General features: G+C 35.7%; 1 protein-coding gene across 9 annotated transcripts in view; it reads left to right on the forward strand.

Annotated features, from left to right (window-relative positions):
- Nucleotides 1-14,546, forward strand: part of ACAP2 (ArfGAP with coiled-coil, ankyrin repeat and PH domains 2) — a 139,010-nt gene that overhangs the window by 70,955 nt on the left and 53,509 nt on the right. For all 9 annotated transcript variants that reach the window (XM_034660760.1, XM_034660748.1, XM_034660734.1 and 6 more), the window contains 2 exons: nt 10,284-10,342; nt 11,421-11,604. In XM_034660760.1, coding sequence (XP_034516651.1) covers nt 10,284-10,342; nt 11,421-11,604 — 243 coding nt within the window. The remainder of the gene's footprint in view (nt 1-10,283; nt 10,343-11,420; nt 11,605-14,546) is intronic.

The raw sequence follows: 14,546 nt of genomic DNA on the forward strand, positions 1-14,546 counted from the left end.
TACATGTAACACTCAGTGCTCATTACAACAAATTATGTATATTTAATTTCATCTTCAGAAATAAATGTTATTTAATAATTAAAAATAAAATGAAATTTCATGAAGAGTCAGAGTTTAGCTAATTAACATCAAAAGCCAATAATAAATATCAAGAAGTAATAGTAAAAAAAATGATTGATTGTATTCTGATAGAAATAGTTCATAATGATGATGCTAAAGAAGTAATCATACATACTTTATAAGTAGGAGGAATGTGAAAAATAAGAGCATATTAATAGCAAAAATTTGTGAAAATAAGAGCCGAAGAAAGATGAAATATTTAACAGTGGGTACAAAGCCAAGAAGTGATGACAAACAAATTGTGACTAAAATAGTTTTGGATGGTTCAAATGGTAACACCAGGGGGAAAGTTACATAATTTGGTTAAAGTAATAATTACTGTGTTTAAATACTTTACAGAGCAAGTCAGACAAATAATATTAAAATATAATTTTAGCAAGAATATAATTTTAGCAGTTGGTAATTTCTGAATGGTTATACCAAATAGTTTACAACTTCTTAAATCACAGTGAAAACTTACGAACACTGGGGTGCCTGGGTGGCTGAGTCGGTTAAGCATCTGACTCTTGATTTCAGTTCAGGTCATGATCTCACAGTTGTGAGATTGAGCCCGGTGTTGGGCTCTGTGCTGAATGTGGAGTCTGCTTAAGATTCTCTCTCTCCCTTTCCCCCTCTCCCTCATCGCTCCCTCTCTTAAAAAAAAAAAAACCCATATGAACACTAATATCTTATGTAAGACTGTTGACATCTTATTTATCTCTTGCTGTTTAACAACCACCCCAAAATTTAGTGACTTAAAACCACTACTGTCATGTGTTTGGGTAGGGCTTGGAGGGGGGCAGCTTGTCTCCGTGTCAGTTGGTGTTGGCTGAGTGGCTTGTGTGTGGCTGGAGGATGCAGCATGTCTGGTCCCTCACCTGGGGTGGCTAGAATGGCGGGGATTGGCCAGGCTTCTCCTGCCCTTTGGAGTTTTTCATTCTCTGGGGCTTTTCTCTTATAATGTGGTCTCTCTCCAGCAGGGTAGTCAGACTTCTTAATGTAATAGCTGGCTTTTCTTAAGGCCTAGGCCTGGAAATCACACAGAATCATTACTGCTACATTCTTTTGGTCAAAGCAAGACGCAGGGCTACCCCAGATTCAGTGTAAAGGGAAATAAGCTCTGCCTTTTGGTGGGAGAGTACAATGCAGATGGAGGGATGAGATGAGTTGTTGGTGGCCATCTATATATACAGTCTACTGTATCTTTGAACTTACCACTAGTGTGTGCCATAACCCAAGTGTTTGGAACCTTTACAGTAGAAAATTTGTCCCCATCCCCAGAGATTTTGATTTATGTTATCTGGAGTATAGCATCAGAATTTTAAAAATTTCTCTAGGTGATTCTGACATGTAGTAAAGTTTGAGAACCACTACTTTAAATCAGTGATTCTCAGATTGTGATCCATGGACTAACAGCATCAGCATCACCTGGGGACTTGTTAGGATTTGAGCTTCTCAGAGTTCACCCAGATCTACTGAATCAGCAAATCTGAGGCCGGGAGCCAGCCATCTGTGTTTGAACAAGCCTTCTAGGCCATTCTGAGGTAAAGTCTGAGAAGCACTGCACTAGAGCAGGGGTTGTCAGACTTTGGTTTGAAGGTCAGCTGTAGCCCATCACCCCCCTTTGGCATATAAAGTTTCATTGGAACACATTCATTTGTGTCTGTATTGTCTATGGCTACTACAAAAAGAGTAGTTGTGACAAAGACCACATGACCCACAAAATACTGTCTAGTCTCCTATAGAAAAAAATGTGCTGACCTCTGCTCTAAAGGACTCGTTATTTTTGCCCACTTCCAGGGACTGTATCTGTCATGAGACCCACTGAAGAGAGACCCTTTTCTGCTTTACTGAAGGTGATTTAAAGACTAGTTACCTTGATGAATTTTTCTCAGTGGAGTGGTAGTGGATGAACCAAAGCTGCAACCGAGACTAGTTAAAATCAGAATCTCAGGAATTAGGAACAGGCATCAGTAATTTTCAAAGGTCCCCAGGTCATTCCAGTGTATAGCCTAGTTTGAGAAATAGTGTATTGCTTCCCTGAAACAAACTACTTGGAAATCTTGGTCAATGCAGACTCTGATTCTGTAAGTCTGGAGTGGTTTTGGAAATTCTTCTTTCCTAACAAGCATCCAGGTGATATGAATAATGCTGGTTCACGCCTGGGGAACTTTAAATATACTGATTCTTGAGTTTCACTAGTGTTTCTAAGTATCAGCATTAGGGTATTTAAAAGTTCCCCCAATTATTCTAATGTGCAACCAGTTTAAGAACCCCTGGGTTAGAGCAGTTTGTCTTAAACTTGAAGTAATAGAATCACCTAGCAAATTTAATAAAAATATAGTCTTTTTTTTTTTTTTTTGAGAGAGAGAGTGAGCATGCATGCATGTGCGCATGTGGGGGGGGGGGGGGTGGGAAGGGAGGGCAGAGGGAGAGGGAGAGAATCTTAAGCAGACTCAGTGTTAGGCATAGAGCTGGAGGTGGGGCTCACTCCCCCTATCTGAGATCATGACCTGAGCTGAAATCAAAAGTTGGATACTCAACTGACTGAGCCACCCGGGCACCCCAAGGATTCTATCTTTCTTCAACAAGTTTGGACCTTGGTATTTTCTGTTTGCTTTCCCCATGATAAGCTAGCGAAGAATCACTGCTGTAGAGGAATGAAGGGAGAAAGAAGAATTTAGAGAAATGGTTAGGTTAGGACAAGCAGAGAATGTAGAAAAAGAGGAACAAATAATAATCATTTGCATATTGGGACCTGTTCCTGGTAATGGCAAAAGAAGAATCCCCTTGATTTATTATTGGCCTTTTTACAGGCCTAATGAGATTAATGAAAAGATTCAGTGAGCCCAGGGGCACCTGGGTGGCCCAGTCTGTTAAGCGTCCAACTCTTGATTTTGGCTGGGGTCGTGGGATCGAGTCAGGGGTTGGGCCCTACACTGAGCGGGGAATCGACTTGAGACTCTCTTTCTCCCTCTGCCGCTCCTCTCTGCTCATTCATGCTCTTTCTCTCACATAAATCAATCAATCAATCAATCAATCAATCTTAAAAAAGAAAAAAAAGATTCAGTGAGTCCACAGCCATAGCCCTGTATTCTTCTATAGATTTTGGAAAGGACAGGGATGATTATGTCCTGTAGAATTGTAGAAGAGAGTGCTTTGGTAGTTAAATAATATTTAAATGGAAGACAGACTTTAAACTACAAAATTTATACTTTGAACCAATGGGACCTAAATGGTAAGACGTGGAAACTTTTCAGTGCCAACTATGGGTGTGTAACCTGTCTTCTACTAACCTTCCTAGAGTACCGTTTGCCATGTATAAAGTGCACCTCAGCTTTCATCCTTTCCCAAAAGCAGGTGAGATAGTGTTGCTTTAACCAGGTCCAGACATGAATGGGGAATACACCTGAGTATAAGCCATCGGTTTTAAGGATTGATTTGAGAGAGAGAGAGCACGATTGGCAGGGGGCAGAGGGAGAGAGAGAATCCTCGAGCAGACTCCCCTCTGGCACACTGCCCTGAGTGTGGAGCCCAACTTGGGGCTTGATCCTACGATCCTGAGATCATGATCTGAGCTGAAATCAAGAGTCTGCTGCTTAACCGACTGAGCCACCCAGGTGCCCAAAGCCATTAGTTTTAAACAGCTGTATATTTTCTGTGCAATCAAGTCAGATCCTTTTATAATTAGCAGATAGGTCAAATGATACATTGTTGATATTTGTTATATACATAGTCGTTAGGAATAATACTGTTAATGTCCAGAAATGGAACTGAACCTTAGCTTTTGTGTTGGTAGCTTCCCTCACCGCCTCCCCCCCACGCCAGATGTCACACTGTGGCTTTATTATAGCATTCCAGGTTTTGTGGTATAGAAACAAAAGACAAGACCTGAGATGTACTCAATTCTGAGGATAAAACGATTTTTTTGATCTAAACCTAGGTAAAGTTACCATTTGTTAGAAGTAAGGCATTGTAACCAGCCTATTCTCAAGGTGAGAAGTGTCAGACTCCACTTCTGAAGGGAGAAGTGTTAAAGAATTTGTGGACTTATTTTAAAGCTACCACAATGAACATTTGAGTTGTTTCTCGGTTTTGGCTACTACAAATAGAGCTGCTTATAAAAATATATGTAAAAGTTTAGATAGGTATATACATTTATTTCTTTTGTGTAAATTGAAGAAGAATGGCTAATTCATAAGGTAGGATTATGTTTAACTTTTTACAAAACTATTTGTATAGTGAAGACTACAAAACAGTGCTAAGAAAAATTAAGGGAAGAGAAAAGAACTTATTTTATTATTATTGTTTATAGTAATAATGTTAATATTCTTTCCTATGTTAAGTTTTTAAAAAAAAATTTAACTTCTTTAAAGAAATTAAAGGAAACCTCCCAAAATTTGGAAGTTGTTTTCCGAAGTTGACTATATATTTTATAGCAGCCATGCGTGAGAGTCCTAATTGCTTCACACAATCAACACTTGGTGTGTTCACTCTTTTTAAATTTATCATGGTTTTAATTTGCATTTTCTTAATAATTAATGATGCTGAGCATCTTTTTTTGTGTGTGTATTTTCCATTAATGTATCTTCTTTGGTGAAATGTCAGATCTTTTGCCCATTAAAAATTTTTGGATTTGTAAAATATTATTATATAGTAGTAAGAGTTCTTTCTGTATTCAGGATATGTTTTTTTGTCAGATAAATGTTCTGCATATATTTTCTCCCAGGCTTTGGCTTGTCTATTTCACTTTTATAACTGTATCTTTTGAAGAGCAATAGTTTTTAGTTTTGATTGTCAATTTATTGATTGTTTTCTTTTTTAGTTTTCTTTTTGTGTTCTACCAAGAAATGTTTGCCAGTTTATTCTGTGTTTAGATCTGTGATCCATTCTGAGTTAAATTTTCTGTATGTTTGCATGGTAAGGGTCAAGATTTATTTTTTTCAGCATATGGCTCTTCAGTTGTTTGTTTTAATACCATTTGCTCAAAAAATTATCTTTCTCATATTGGCACCTTTTGGAAGGTGGCTATGCTCACCAGTATACCACCAGTGCCGTCGCACCATTGGCACCTTTTGTATAATAAAATGTGTGGGTCATTTTTGGGGCTCTATTTTGTTTTACTGATCTTTTTGCTTATCTTTATTCTAATAGCACAATAGCCTTGATTACCGTAGCTTTAGTAGTAAGCCTTGAAGTCAGGTAGTGTAAGCTATTCCAGCTTTGTTCCTTTTTTTCAAAATTGGCTTGGCTATTCTAGGTCTTTTGCATTTTCACATAAATTTTCGAATCAGATTTTCAGCTTCTACAGAAAATCTTACTGGGATTTAGAGTGGTATTGCATCAGATGTATAGATCAATTTGGTGAGAATTGACATCATACTAATATTGAGTCTTTGAATCCATGAACACGGTACATCTCTCCATTTATTAAGTTTAATTTCTCTTGGTAATATTTTGTAGTCTTCACTGCTCAAGTCTTACTTCTCTTTTGTCAAATGTGTCCCTAAGCATTTCCTATTTTTTGATGCTACTGTAAATATTTTTTAAAGTTCAGTTTCTAATTAGTTGTTGCTGGTATATAGAAATTGCATTGATTTATGTATATTGATTTTTGTTCCTGCGACCCTGCTAAATACACTTATTAGTTCTAGTAGACTTTTCTGTAAATTCCATGGTATTATCTGTATATCCAATCATATCACCTGTGGATAAAGGTAATTTATATTCTCCCTTCTAATATTTTCCCCTTTTTTCATTTTTCTTGCTTGATGGCATTGTTAGGATTTCTAGTACAATGTTGAATAGAAGTGATGAGAGCAGATATACTTGCCTTGTTCTTGATCATTGCCATTAAGAAGCCTTTCACCACTAAATATGTTAGCTGTAGATGTTTCATATGTGCCTTTTATTAGTTTGAGGAAGTCCCCTTCTATTTCTGGATTCCTGAGAATTTTTATCTGGAATGGGTGTTGGATTTGGTTAAATGCTTTTTTGTATCTTTGAGATAGCCATATAGTTTTTCTGTTTTAGTTTGTTAACATGGTAAATTATAGTCATTGACTTTTGACTGTTAATCAATCTTGCAATCCCAGAATAAATCCCAATTAGTTATGATATACCGTACTTTTTATATGTTGTTATTATATATCATTGTTATATATTAAGAATTTTTCATCTGTGTTCATGAGGGATACTGGGGGTTCTCTTGTTTCCTTACCCTCACCAACACTTGTTCTTGTCTTTTTGATACTTACTGACTTGTGTAAGGTGATAGCTCATCATGATTTTGATTTGCATTTCCCTGATGATGAGTGATATTGAGCATCTTTTCATGTGTTTGTTGGCCATCTCTGTATTTTCTTTGGAAAAAAGTCTACCCATATTCTCTGCCAATTTTTAAACCAGATTGTTTTGTGTATGAGTCTTTTTTTTTTTTTTAAGATTTTATTTATTTGAGAGAGAGAGCGAGCAAGAGAGATCACAGAGGGAGAGAGAAAGGGAGAAGCAGACTCCCTACCAAGTGGGGAGCCTGATGTGGGGCTTTATCCCAGAACCCCAAGTTCGTGACCTGAGCTGAAGGCGGATGCTTAACCGACTAAGCCATCCAGGTGTCCTGTGTATGAGTTCTTTATGTATTTTGGGTATTTGCCCCTTATCAGATATATCATTTGCAAATATCTTCTCCCATTCAGTATGTTGCCTTTTCATTTTATTGATGTTTTCCTTCACCGTGCAAAAGGTTTTAATTTGATGTAGTCACAGTTGTTTATTTTTCTTTTATTTCCCTTGCCTAGGGAGTTAGATTCAGAAAAATACTAAGGCCAGTGTCCAAGAGTTTACTCCCTGTGTATTCTTTTAGGATGTTTATGGTTTCAGGTGTCACATTTAGGTCTTTAATCTATTTTGAGTTTATTTTTGTGTATGGTGTAAGGAAGTGGTCCAGTTTCAGTCTTTTGCATGTAGCTGTCCAGTTTTCCCAACAGTATGTATTGGAGAGACTCTTTTTTTTCTGCTGTATATTCTTGCCTCCTTTACCTTAGATTAATTGAATATGAGTTTGTTTCTGGGCTCTTTATTCTGTTCCATTGATCTGTGTGTATGTTTTTGTGCTAGTACCGTACTGTTTGGTTACTACAGCTTTGTATGTAGTATAGTTTGAAATCTGGGATTGTGATGCCTCCAGTTTTGTTCTTTTGCAAGATTGCTTTGGATCTTTAGGGTCTTTTGTGGTTCCATTTAAATTTTAGGATTATTTGTTCTAATTCTGTGATAAATACTATTAATTATCTTTATGAATTTTGACAAACACGGTTGGATCTCCATACCACAATCTAGATGCATAACAGTTCCAGTGACCCTAAAAATACCCTTATTTTACTCCTTTGTTAGTACCCTTCCTTCTACCCCTGACCACTAGAAATTTCTGGTTTATTATTCTTCATCCCTATAGTCTTATCTTCTCCTGAGTGTCATATAAATGGAATCATATAGCTTGTAGCCTTTTGAATATGACTTATTTTACTTAGCTAAATCCATTGAGATTCATCTGTGTTATTGTATGAATTAATAGTTGTTCCTTTTTATTGCTGAGTAGTATTCCATTGCATGGATGTACCATAGTTTATTTCTTCAAGGACGTTTGGGATTGTTTCCAGTTTTTGAAATTTGGGATGGAATTGCTATAAATGTTTACATACAGATTTTGGTGTAAATCTAAGTTTTCTTTTTTCTTAGGCAAGTACCTAGGAGTAGGATTGCTAAGTTTTATGTAAGTATAGCTTTAACTTAATAGGATAAGGGAGGTTTTTAACTGTAGATTCTATTTCTTTAATTCTGTTTAGGTTATTGATTTCTTATTGAGTGAGCTTTGGTCGTTTTTGTCTTTCGAAGAATTAACCCAGCCTGTCTGTTGAATTTATAAGCATAAAATTATTCCCCAGTTCCCCCTGATTATTCTTTTTAGTATTTGCAGAATCTGTGGTGTTGTCATCTCTCTCCTTCTTGATATTTGAAGTTTTTTTCCTAGAATTTGGGGGAGGGACAGAGGGAGAGGGAGAGAGAGAATCTCAAGCAGACTTCACACCCAGCATGGAGCCCAGTGTGAGGCTTGATCTCAGAACTCTGAGACCATGACCTGAGCCAAAATCAAGAGTTGGATGCTTAACTGACTGAGCCACCCAGGCGCCCCTAAAGTTTGTTTTTAAATTTTTTTCTTGATCACTTTGGCAGGAGGTTTATCAACTTTATAGATCTTCTGAAAGAACTGGCTTATGGTTTCATTGAGTTTTGGTTACCAATTTTCTTTTTCTATTTAGCTGACTTCCAATCATCTTTATTATTTCCTCTCTTCTGCTTAATTTGGATTTAATACTTTGGGTTTAACATATTACAGAAAATAATTTTTTTCTCTCTGTAACTAAATTGTCATATTTTTAAATCCTGTAGTACTCAATCCAGGTGTGGTGTGTGTGTGGGTGTGTGTGGTGGTGTTTAGTATTTAGGCAAGAGCATGAGATTTTGCTAGTAGCAAGATTTTAGAGAGATTGAAATTGGTACTGTTTTTATTGAGATAGATATAGGATTTTTTTGTTTGTTTTGAATATTGATTTTTGTGCCTGTTCATCTGACATCTGTTTCAAACTCTGAATGTAGAGTATCTGTAAATTATCAAAGTACCCAGAATTTCCATGACAATCCCAGTGAAATTTCCCATTTAAGTGGGGCAAAATATTGTCACGAGGAATAAAATTTTATTCTGGTCTCCAACCATAGCAGTCGTTGAAGGACTATACAATGTTAAAACATTTAAATTCTAGGTCTTCCCAGAAACAACAATTGTTGGAGAGGATGTGGAGAAAGGGGATCCCTCCTACATTGTTGGTGGGAATGCAAGTTGGTACAGCCACTCTGGAAAACAGTGTGGAGGTCCCTTAAAAAGTTAAAAATTGAGCTACCCTATGATCCAGGCGTTGCACTACTGGGTGTTTACCCCAAAGATACAGACGTAGTGAAGAGAAGGGCCATATGCACCCTAGTGTTCATAGCACCATTGTCCACAATAGCTAAATCGTGGAAGGAGCCGAGATGCCCTTCATCAGATGACTGGATTAAGAAGTTGTGGTCCATATGTACAATGGAATATTACTCAGCTATCAAAAAGAATGATTTCTCAACATTTGCTGCAACATGGAAGGCACTGGAGGAGATAATGCTAAGTGAAATAAGTCAAGCAGAGAAAGACAATTATCATATGGTTTCTCTCATTTGTGGAACACAAGAACTAGGAAGATCGTTAGGAGAAGAAAGAGATAAAGAAAGGGGGGGTAATCAGAAGAGGGAATGAACCATGAGAGACTATGGACTCTGAGAAAGAAACTGAGGGCTTCAGAGGGGGGCGGTGAGGGAATGGGATAGGCTGGTGATGGGTGGTGGGGAGGGAACGTATTGCATGGTGCACTGGGTGTTATACGCAAGTAATGAATCATGGAACTTTACATCAAAAACCGGGGATGTACTGTATGGTGACTAACATAATATAATAAAATATATTTATATAAAAAAGGGAAGATAATACAAAAAAGAAGGCTAAGTTAAAAATAAATAAATAAATAAATACATAAATCCTATATCTTCCCAAATGAGTACCCTCTAACTAAGATATAAGGCAGTTCTGTAGTTGTTTTTACTTGAAGTGTTTTGATATGTTAAAGTAAGAAATTCTTGTAGTAAGTGAAGTAGAATTTGTGTTACTCATATATGCAAGTAATGAACCATGGAACTTTACATCAAAAACTAGGGATGTACTGTATGGTGACTAACAATATAATTAAAAAATATTATTAAAAAAAAGAATTCGTGTTACTCTTTCAGGTTGTTTTTCAAAGCTTGAATTAAAATCAAGGAAAGAAATTGCTCCTATTGTTTGAACATTCTATTTAAATGGTTGTAGATTTGATTTTCCCTGTAACTAGAAATAATTTTATCTTTTAGACAGATGAAATTGGCTTGAAAATCAGTTTCAGTTTCTTTTTTAAATGCTTATTTTTTATATAGTCTTCATTAAGAAAATTGGTGTTATTAGAATTGGAGTACTGGTGGAAGGATGTGTTATCTATCAACCTACATGAAAATTATTTTTTGTTTAGTTTTCTAATTGTTTAATGTTACGTTTTTTCTTTTAGATCCTATTTGACCAAACTCAGAGATCAATTAAAGCACAGCTTCAGAACTTTGTTAAAGAGTAAGTCAATTGCATTGAAGAGAAAAGAAAAGCAACCAGTTAATGATCACATCTGGGAGTTGGTATCTATTGAGAGGAATTTTATGGACTGTGATTTATTGAAAATATTGGAGTTTTTGTTTTTTTGCTTTGGGAAATGTATATTGCATTTCCTCCTGAATTACTCCATAAGGGAATCAGACTTCATTCCTTTCAGTGAATCATTTATACTATGAAATATGTATTCAGGATACATAACTAGGATTGTTATAGATTAAAAAATAAAATAATGACCTTTCAAAATCAAAGCAGACCCCAAAAGTGTTTGAAATACTATTAGTTCTTTTAGTTGAGACTAAGTTTTCCATCGTCTCAATATGGTATTTTCTTTGAAGAGAAGATAATGGAATATATGAGAATGAATCATGACAGTGCATGTTTTTTGCTACATGTGAGCCATTTTGTGAAATAAAAACATCTGAACTTTCCATATAGGAACATTTTCCTTTCCCAATTAATAATCCAGTTTTTCTCTTTCAATTCCTGACCGAGAATATATAAAATTACAGATAAAGTTGGTTATGATACAGTATTCAGGATAAATTGTAGATACTAAAAGCTATAAAAAATGGCACTGCCATTTAGTAGGTTAGAATTTATTGTCCTGTTAGTGATGTCTCACAGATTCTTTCCAAATAACAGACTAACATTCAGAATGTCCTTATAGAATGTATGTGTGAAAATTTATGACTTCTTACAAAGACCTTAGAATATATCTCAGGTCTACTTTATTATTATTTTAAAATCATTTGTTTTCAGGTCATTTTGCCTAGTTCTCTGGTAGAAAAAAGTACCTATCTAAGATCATTAATGAATCAAGGATTTCAGATTTTTCAGAATACTGAAATGGAAACCATTACCCTTTATGGGTATACAATTCTTTTACCAAAGATTGTATGTGTGTGTGTTTTAAGAATATAGTCATGCTCTTTGGCCCAGTAATTATCCATCAACAAGAAACGAGTGATATTTTTTAAAGTGTGGTTTGTAGGTCACACATAGTAGGATTTATGGAAGTATTACTGTTTTTATTTTTTAGAGATCTTAGAAAATTCAAAGATGCCAAGAAGCAATTTGAAAAAGTCAGTGAAGAAAAAGAAAATGCATTAGTAAAAAATGCTCAAGTACAAAGAAACAAACAGCACGAGGTTGAAGAAGCCACAAACATTCTGACAGCAACAAGAAAATGTTTTCGACATATAGCCCTCGACTACGTACTTCAGGTATATTTATTAGATGTTTTCAAAAAATGCTTACTAAACATGTCATTACTTTTGAATGATTGGGACTGAAAAGAACTAATACTGTTTCTTTGAGTCTACAATTAAGCCATGATCTTTTGTGAAGACTTTTCAGTTGTCTGTATATCTGTATAAATATGTGTGTGCACATGTATATACCTTTGGTTCTGATTTCATCCCCTTTTCACTTAACATGGTACTTTCTCCCATTTTTAAATGCTGTAAAAAGCGTTTTTAATTGCTTTATTTTATTCTGTGAAGTTGCTATGTTAATTTAGTTAGTACTGCTTATCATTCATAGTGTTGCCGGTTTTTACTGACAATAGTGAAAATATAGTTTTCAGTAATTGTAAATGATAATAACATCTTTATATATAAATCTTTTGCCACATTTCTGATTATTTCTTTAGAGTAGATTCTTAGAGGTATTAAGGCATACCATATTGCCAAATGAAAAATATTTCTAGAAGTGGTGTTTTCATATTTGCATTACATGCTGTTTTTTAAAACTAGAGATCAGTATTTGGTAAGTTTTCTGGTGATCTTCTGGTCCTCTATATAATTGAAATCAGTTAGAATGTGGTAGGTCTCCAGAGGGATTAGAGAGACATGAAAAGTGAAGGCAAAGCATACATTATTTCACACGTACCTGATGTGTTCCTATGTATCACGAGTTGAAAGGTTTAAAGTTTAGGAAATTGGTTTGTCTGAATCTCCTTTTACAAAACAGCAGTAGAGTCCCCAAAGTTTGTTGACTAGCAATCACAGATCATTTTTTTAAAAAAGATTTTATTTATTTATTTGACAGAGATAGAGACAGCCAGCGAGAGAGGGAACACAAGCAGGGGAGTGGGAGAGGAAGAAGCAGGCTCATAGCGGAGGAGCCTGATGTGGGGCTCGATCCCGTAACACCAGGATCACGCCCTGAGCCGAAGGCAGACTCCTAACCTCTGTGCCACCCAGGCGCCCCAATCACAGATCATTTTAAAAAAAATACATAAGTAACCATCTACAAATTAGTGATTAAAAACTACTTAGATAACTTTGCAAAACAGTAGAAAATGACTAAGTTGTTTTTTTTTAAGTTTCTATTCCATAAGTGGGAAGTTAAAAAATAAAGTGCATTCCATTTATTAACAAGAATCTTCTAAAATGGAATGGTCTGTATTTCCTGTCTCTCACTAGCTATCTCCCATTCACTCCACTTCCTGTGGTAGTATGATGAGTACTGTCTTCCTATCTCATTCCACTGAAATGGCTCATGCTAAGGTCTTGCTCATTAGATACAATTTAATTCTTAACCAACTTGACTATTGTGTTTTGCTGACATGGTGGACCATACTCTTTTTCTTGAAATATACTTTTGTCTTAATTTATCTCAAACTACTTTTAGGTTGCATTAACTTCTATTTAGCTTCTGTTTCTTAACTTCTATTAACTTGTATTTCTTTTCAGTTTCCACCTTGGGCTTCTCTCCTTTGTCTATCTTTTCAACCTCTTTTTCAGAGTTCCCTCTTTGGTCCTATTCTTTTCTAACCTTTTAATTTCCCTGACAGTCTCATGTCCCTTGCTTGAATTACCATCATGTGTAGATGACAAGATCTGTTTTTCTCCGATGTCCCTCTTTCTTTTTGATCCACAACTGAAAACTGTCTTCTTCCAAATGGCTTCTTTTTGCCCTTACCTGAGTGCCGACACCCTCTCACTCAATCCTAGAAATTCATGTGGAGAATTACATCAGATATTCTCATTCTCAGCTGCTGTATCTAACAATCAGAACTGCCTTAAAAAGTTCTGTGTATTGGGGCATGTGGGTTGCTCAGTTGGTTGAGCATCTGACTCTTGATTTTGGCTCAGGTCATGATCTCAGAGTCCTGAGATCAAGCCGAGTCAGGCTCCACACTGGGTGTGGTGCTTGCTTGGGATTCTCTCTCTCCCTCTCCCTCTGCAACCTACTCCCCTACCCGCTGCTGGCATGCACTCTCTCACTCTTAAAAAAAAAAAAAAAAAGAAAAAAGAAAAAAAGTTCTGTGTACCTTTTAAGTCTGCTGTTTCTTACCCTTGCTGCAGCCCTAACACCAGTCTTTATTGTTTCTTGTCTAGAGCAATAAGATGTTCTCAAAAAATTGATCTTCTTAACATTGCTTTTACCTGCCCTGTTACTACTTTGTTCTCTGTTCTTTGGTCAGTTATACAAGTTTCTCCAGGCCAAGTGAATCGTTCTTGCCTCTGCCTCTTCTGTGCTGTCATAATATTATCATACACATTGATTGCTGTTAGAGCACTTAATCGCATTTATTGTAATTATTTATTTATATCTCTTCTCTACTCCTAGGTTATATTCTTTCCCTTTAGCAGTTGGAAAATAAATTATCCATTTCTTTTAGTGTTCATCTGGGAGTTTTTGGTTAGGACCCCCATGTTCCCCATAACTGTTACCTTATTTGATTTTTCTGATGAGAACTCTTGTGTCATTTTATGATATGGCTGAAGTGGCTATTTTAGGGTGTATTAAGTAATAAATTTTTAATTTATAAAGTTTGTCATGCTTTAGCTTCTGTAAATATTTGAATTTACTTTTTTTTTCAAGTAAATGCTATTTCCTATTGCCAAATATAAAAAAGTACATAAAACAGAAGCACTTTTGGCATTTTTCAAAGTCTGAATAATAGGTTATCTGCAGCCTCTGCTTTTACTTAGAACATTTGAAAGTTAATATTTTAGTTCTCAAAACTGAATAGGCCTTGAAACAGACATACAAAGGAAACTAGTGTTTAAGCATAATTATTTGGATTTTTCTTGGTGTGTTTTTAGTTTTCTGGTCAGTGCTTTTTAAAATTATCTTATAAAACAACAGGCAGAATATTCAGTGGGAAGAACATATCAAAAAGGAAGATATTCTGTAATCTTTTGACAATATTAGC

The sequence above is a fragment of the Ailuropoda melanoleuca genome, chromosome 1 (assembly GCF_002007445.2).
Source record: "Ailuropoda melanoleuca isolate Jingjing chromosome 1, ASM200744v2, whole genome shotgun sequence".
In the NCBI taxonomy this organism is placed as follows: Eukaryota; Metazoa; Chordata; class Mammalia; order Carnivora; family Ursidae; genus Ailuropoda; species Ailuropoda melanoleuca.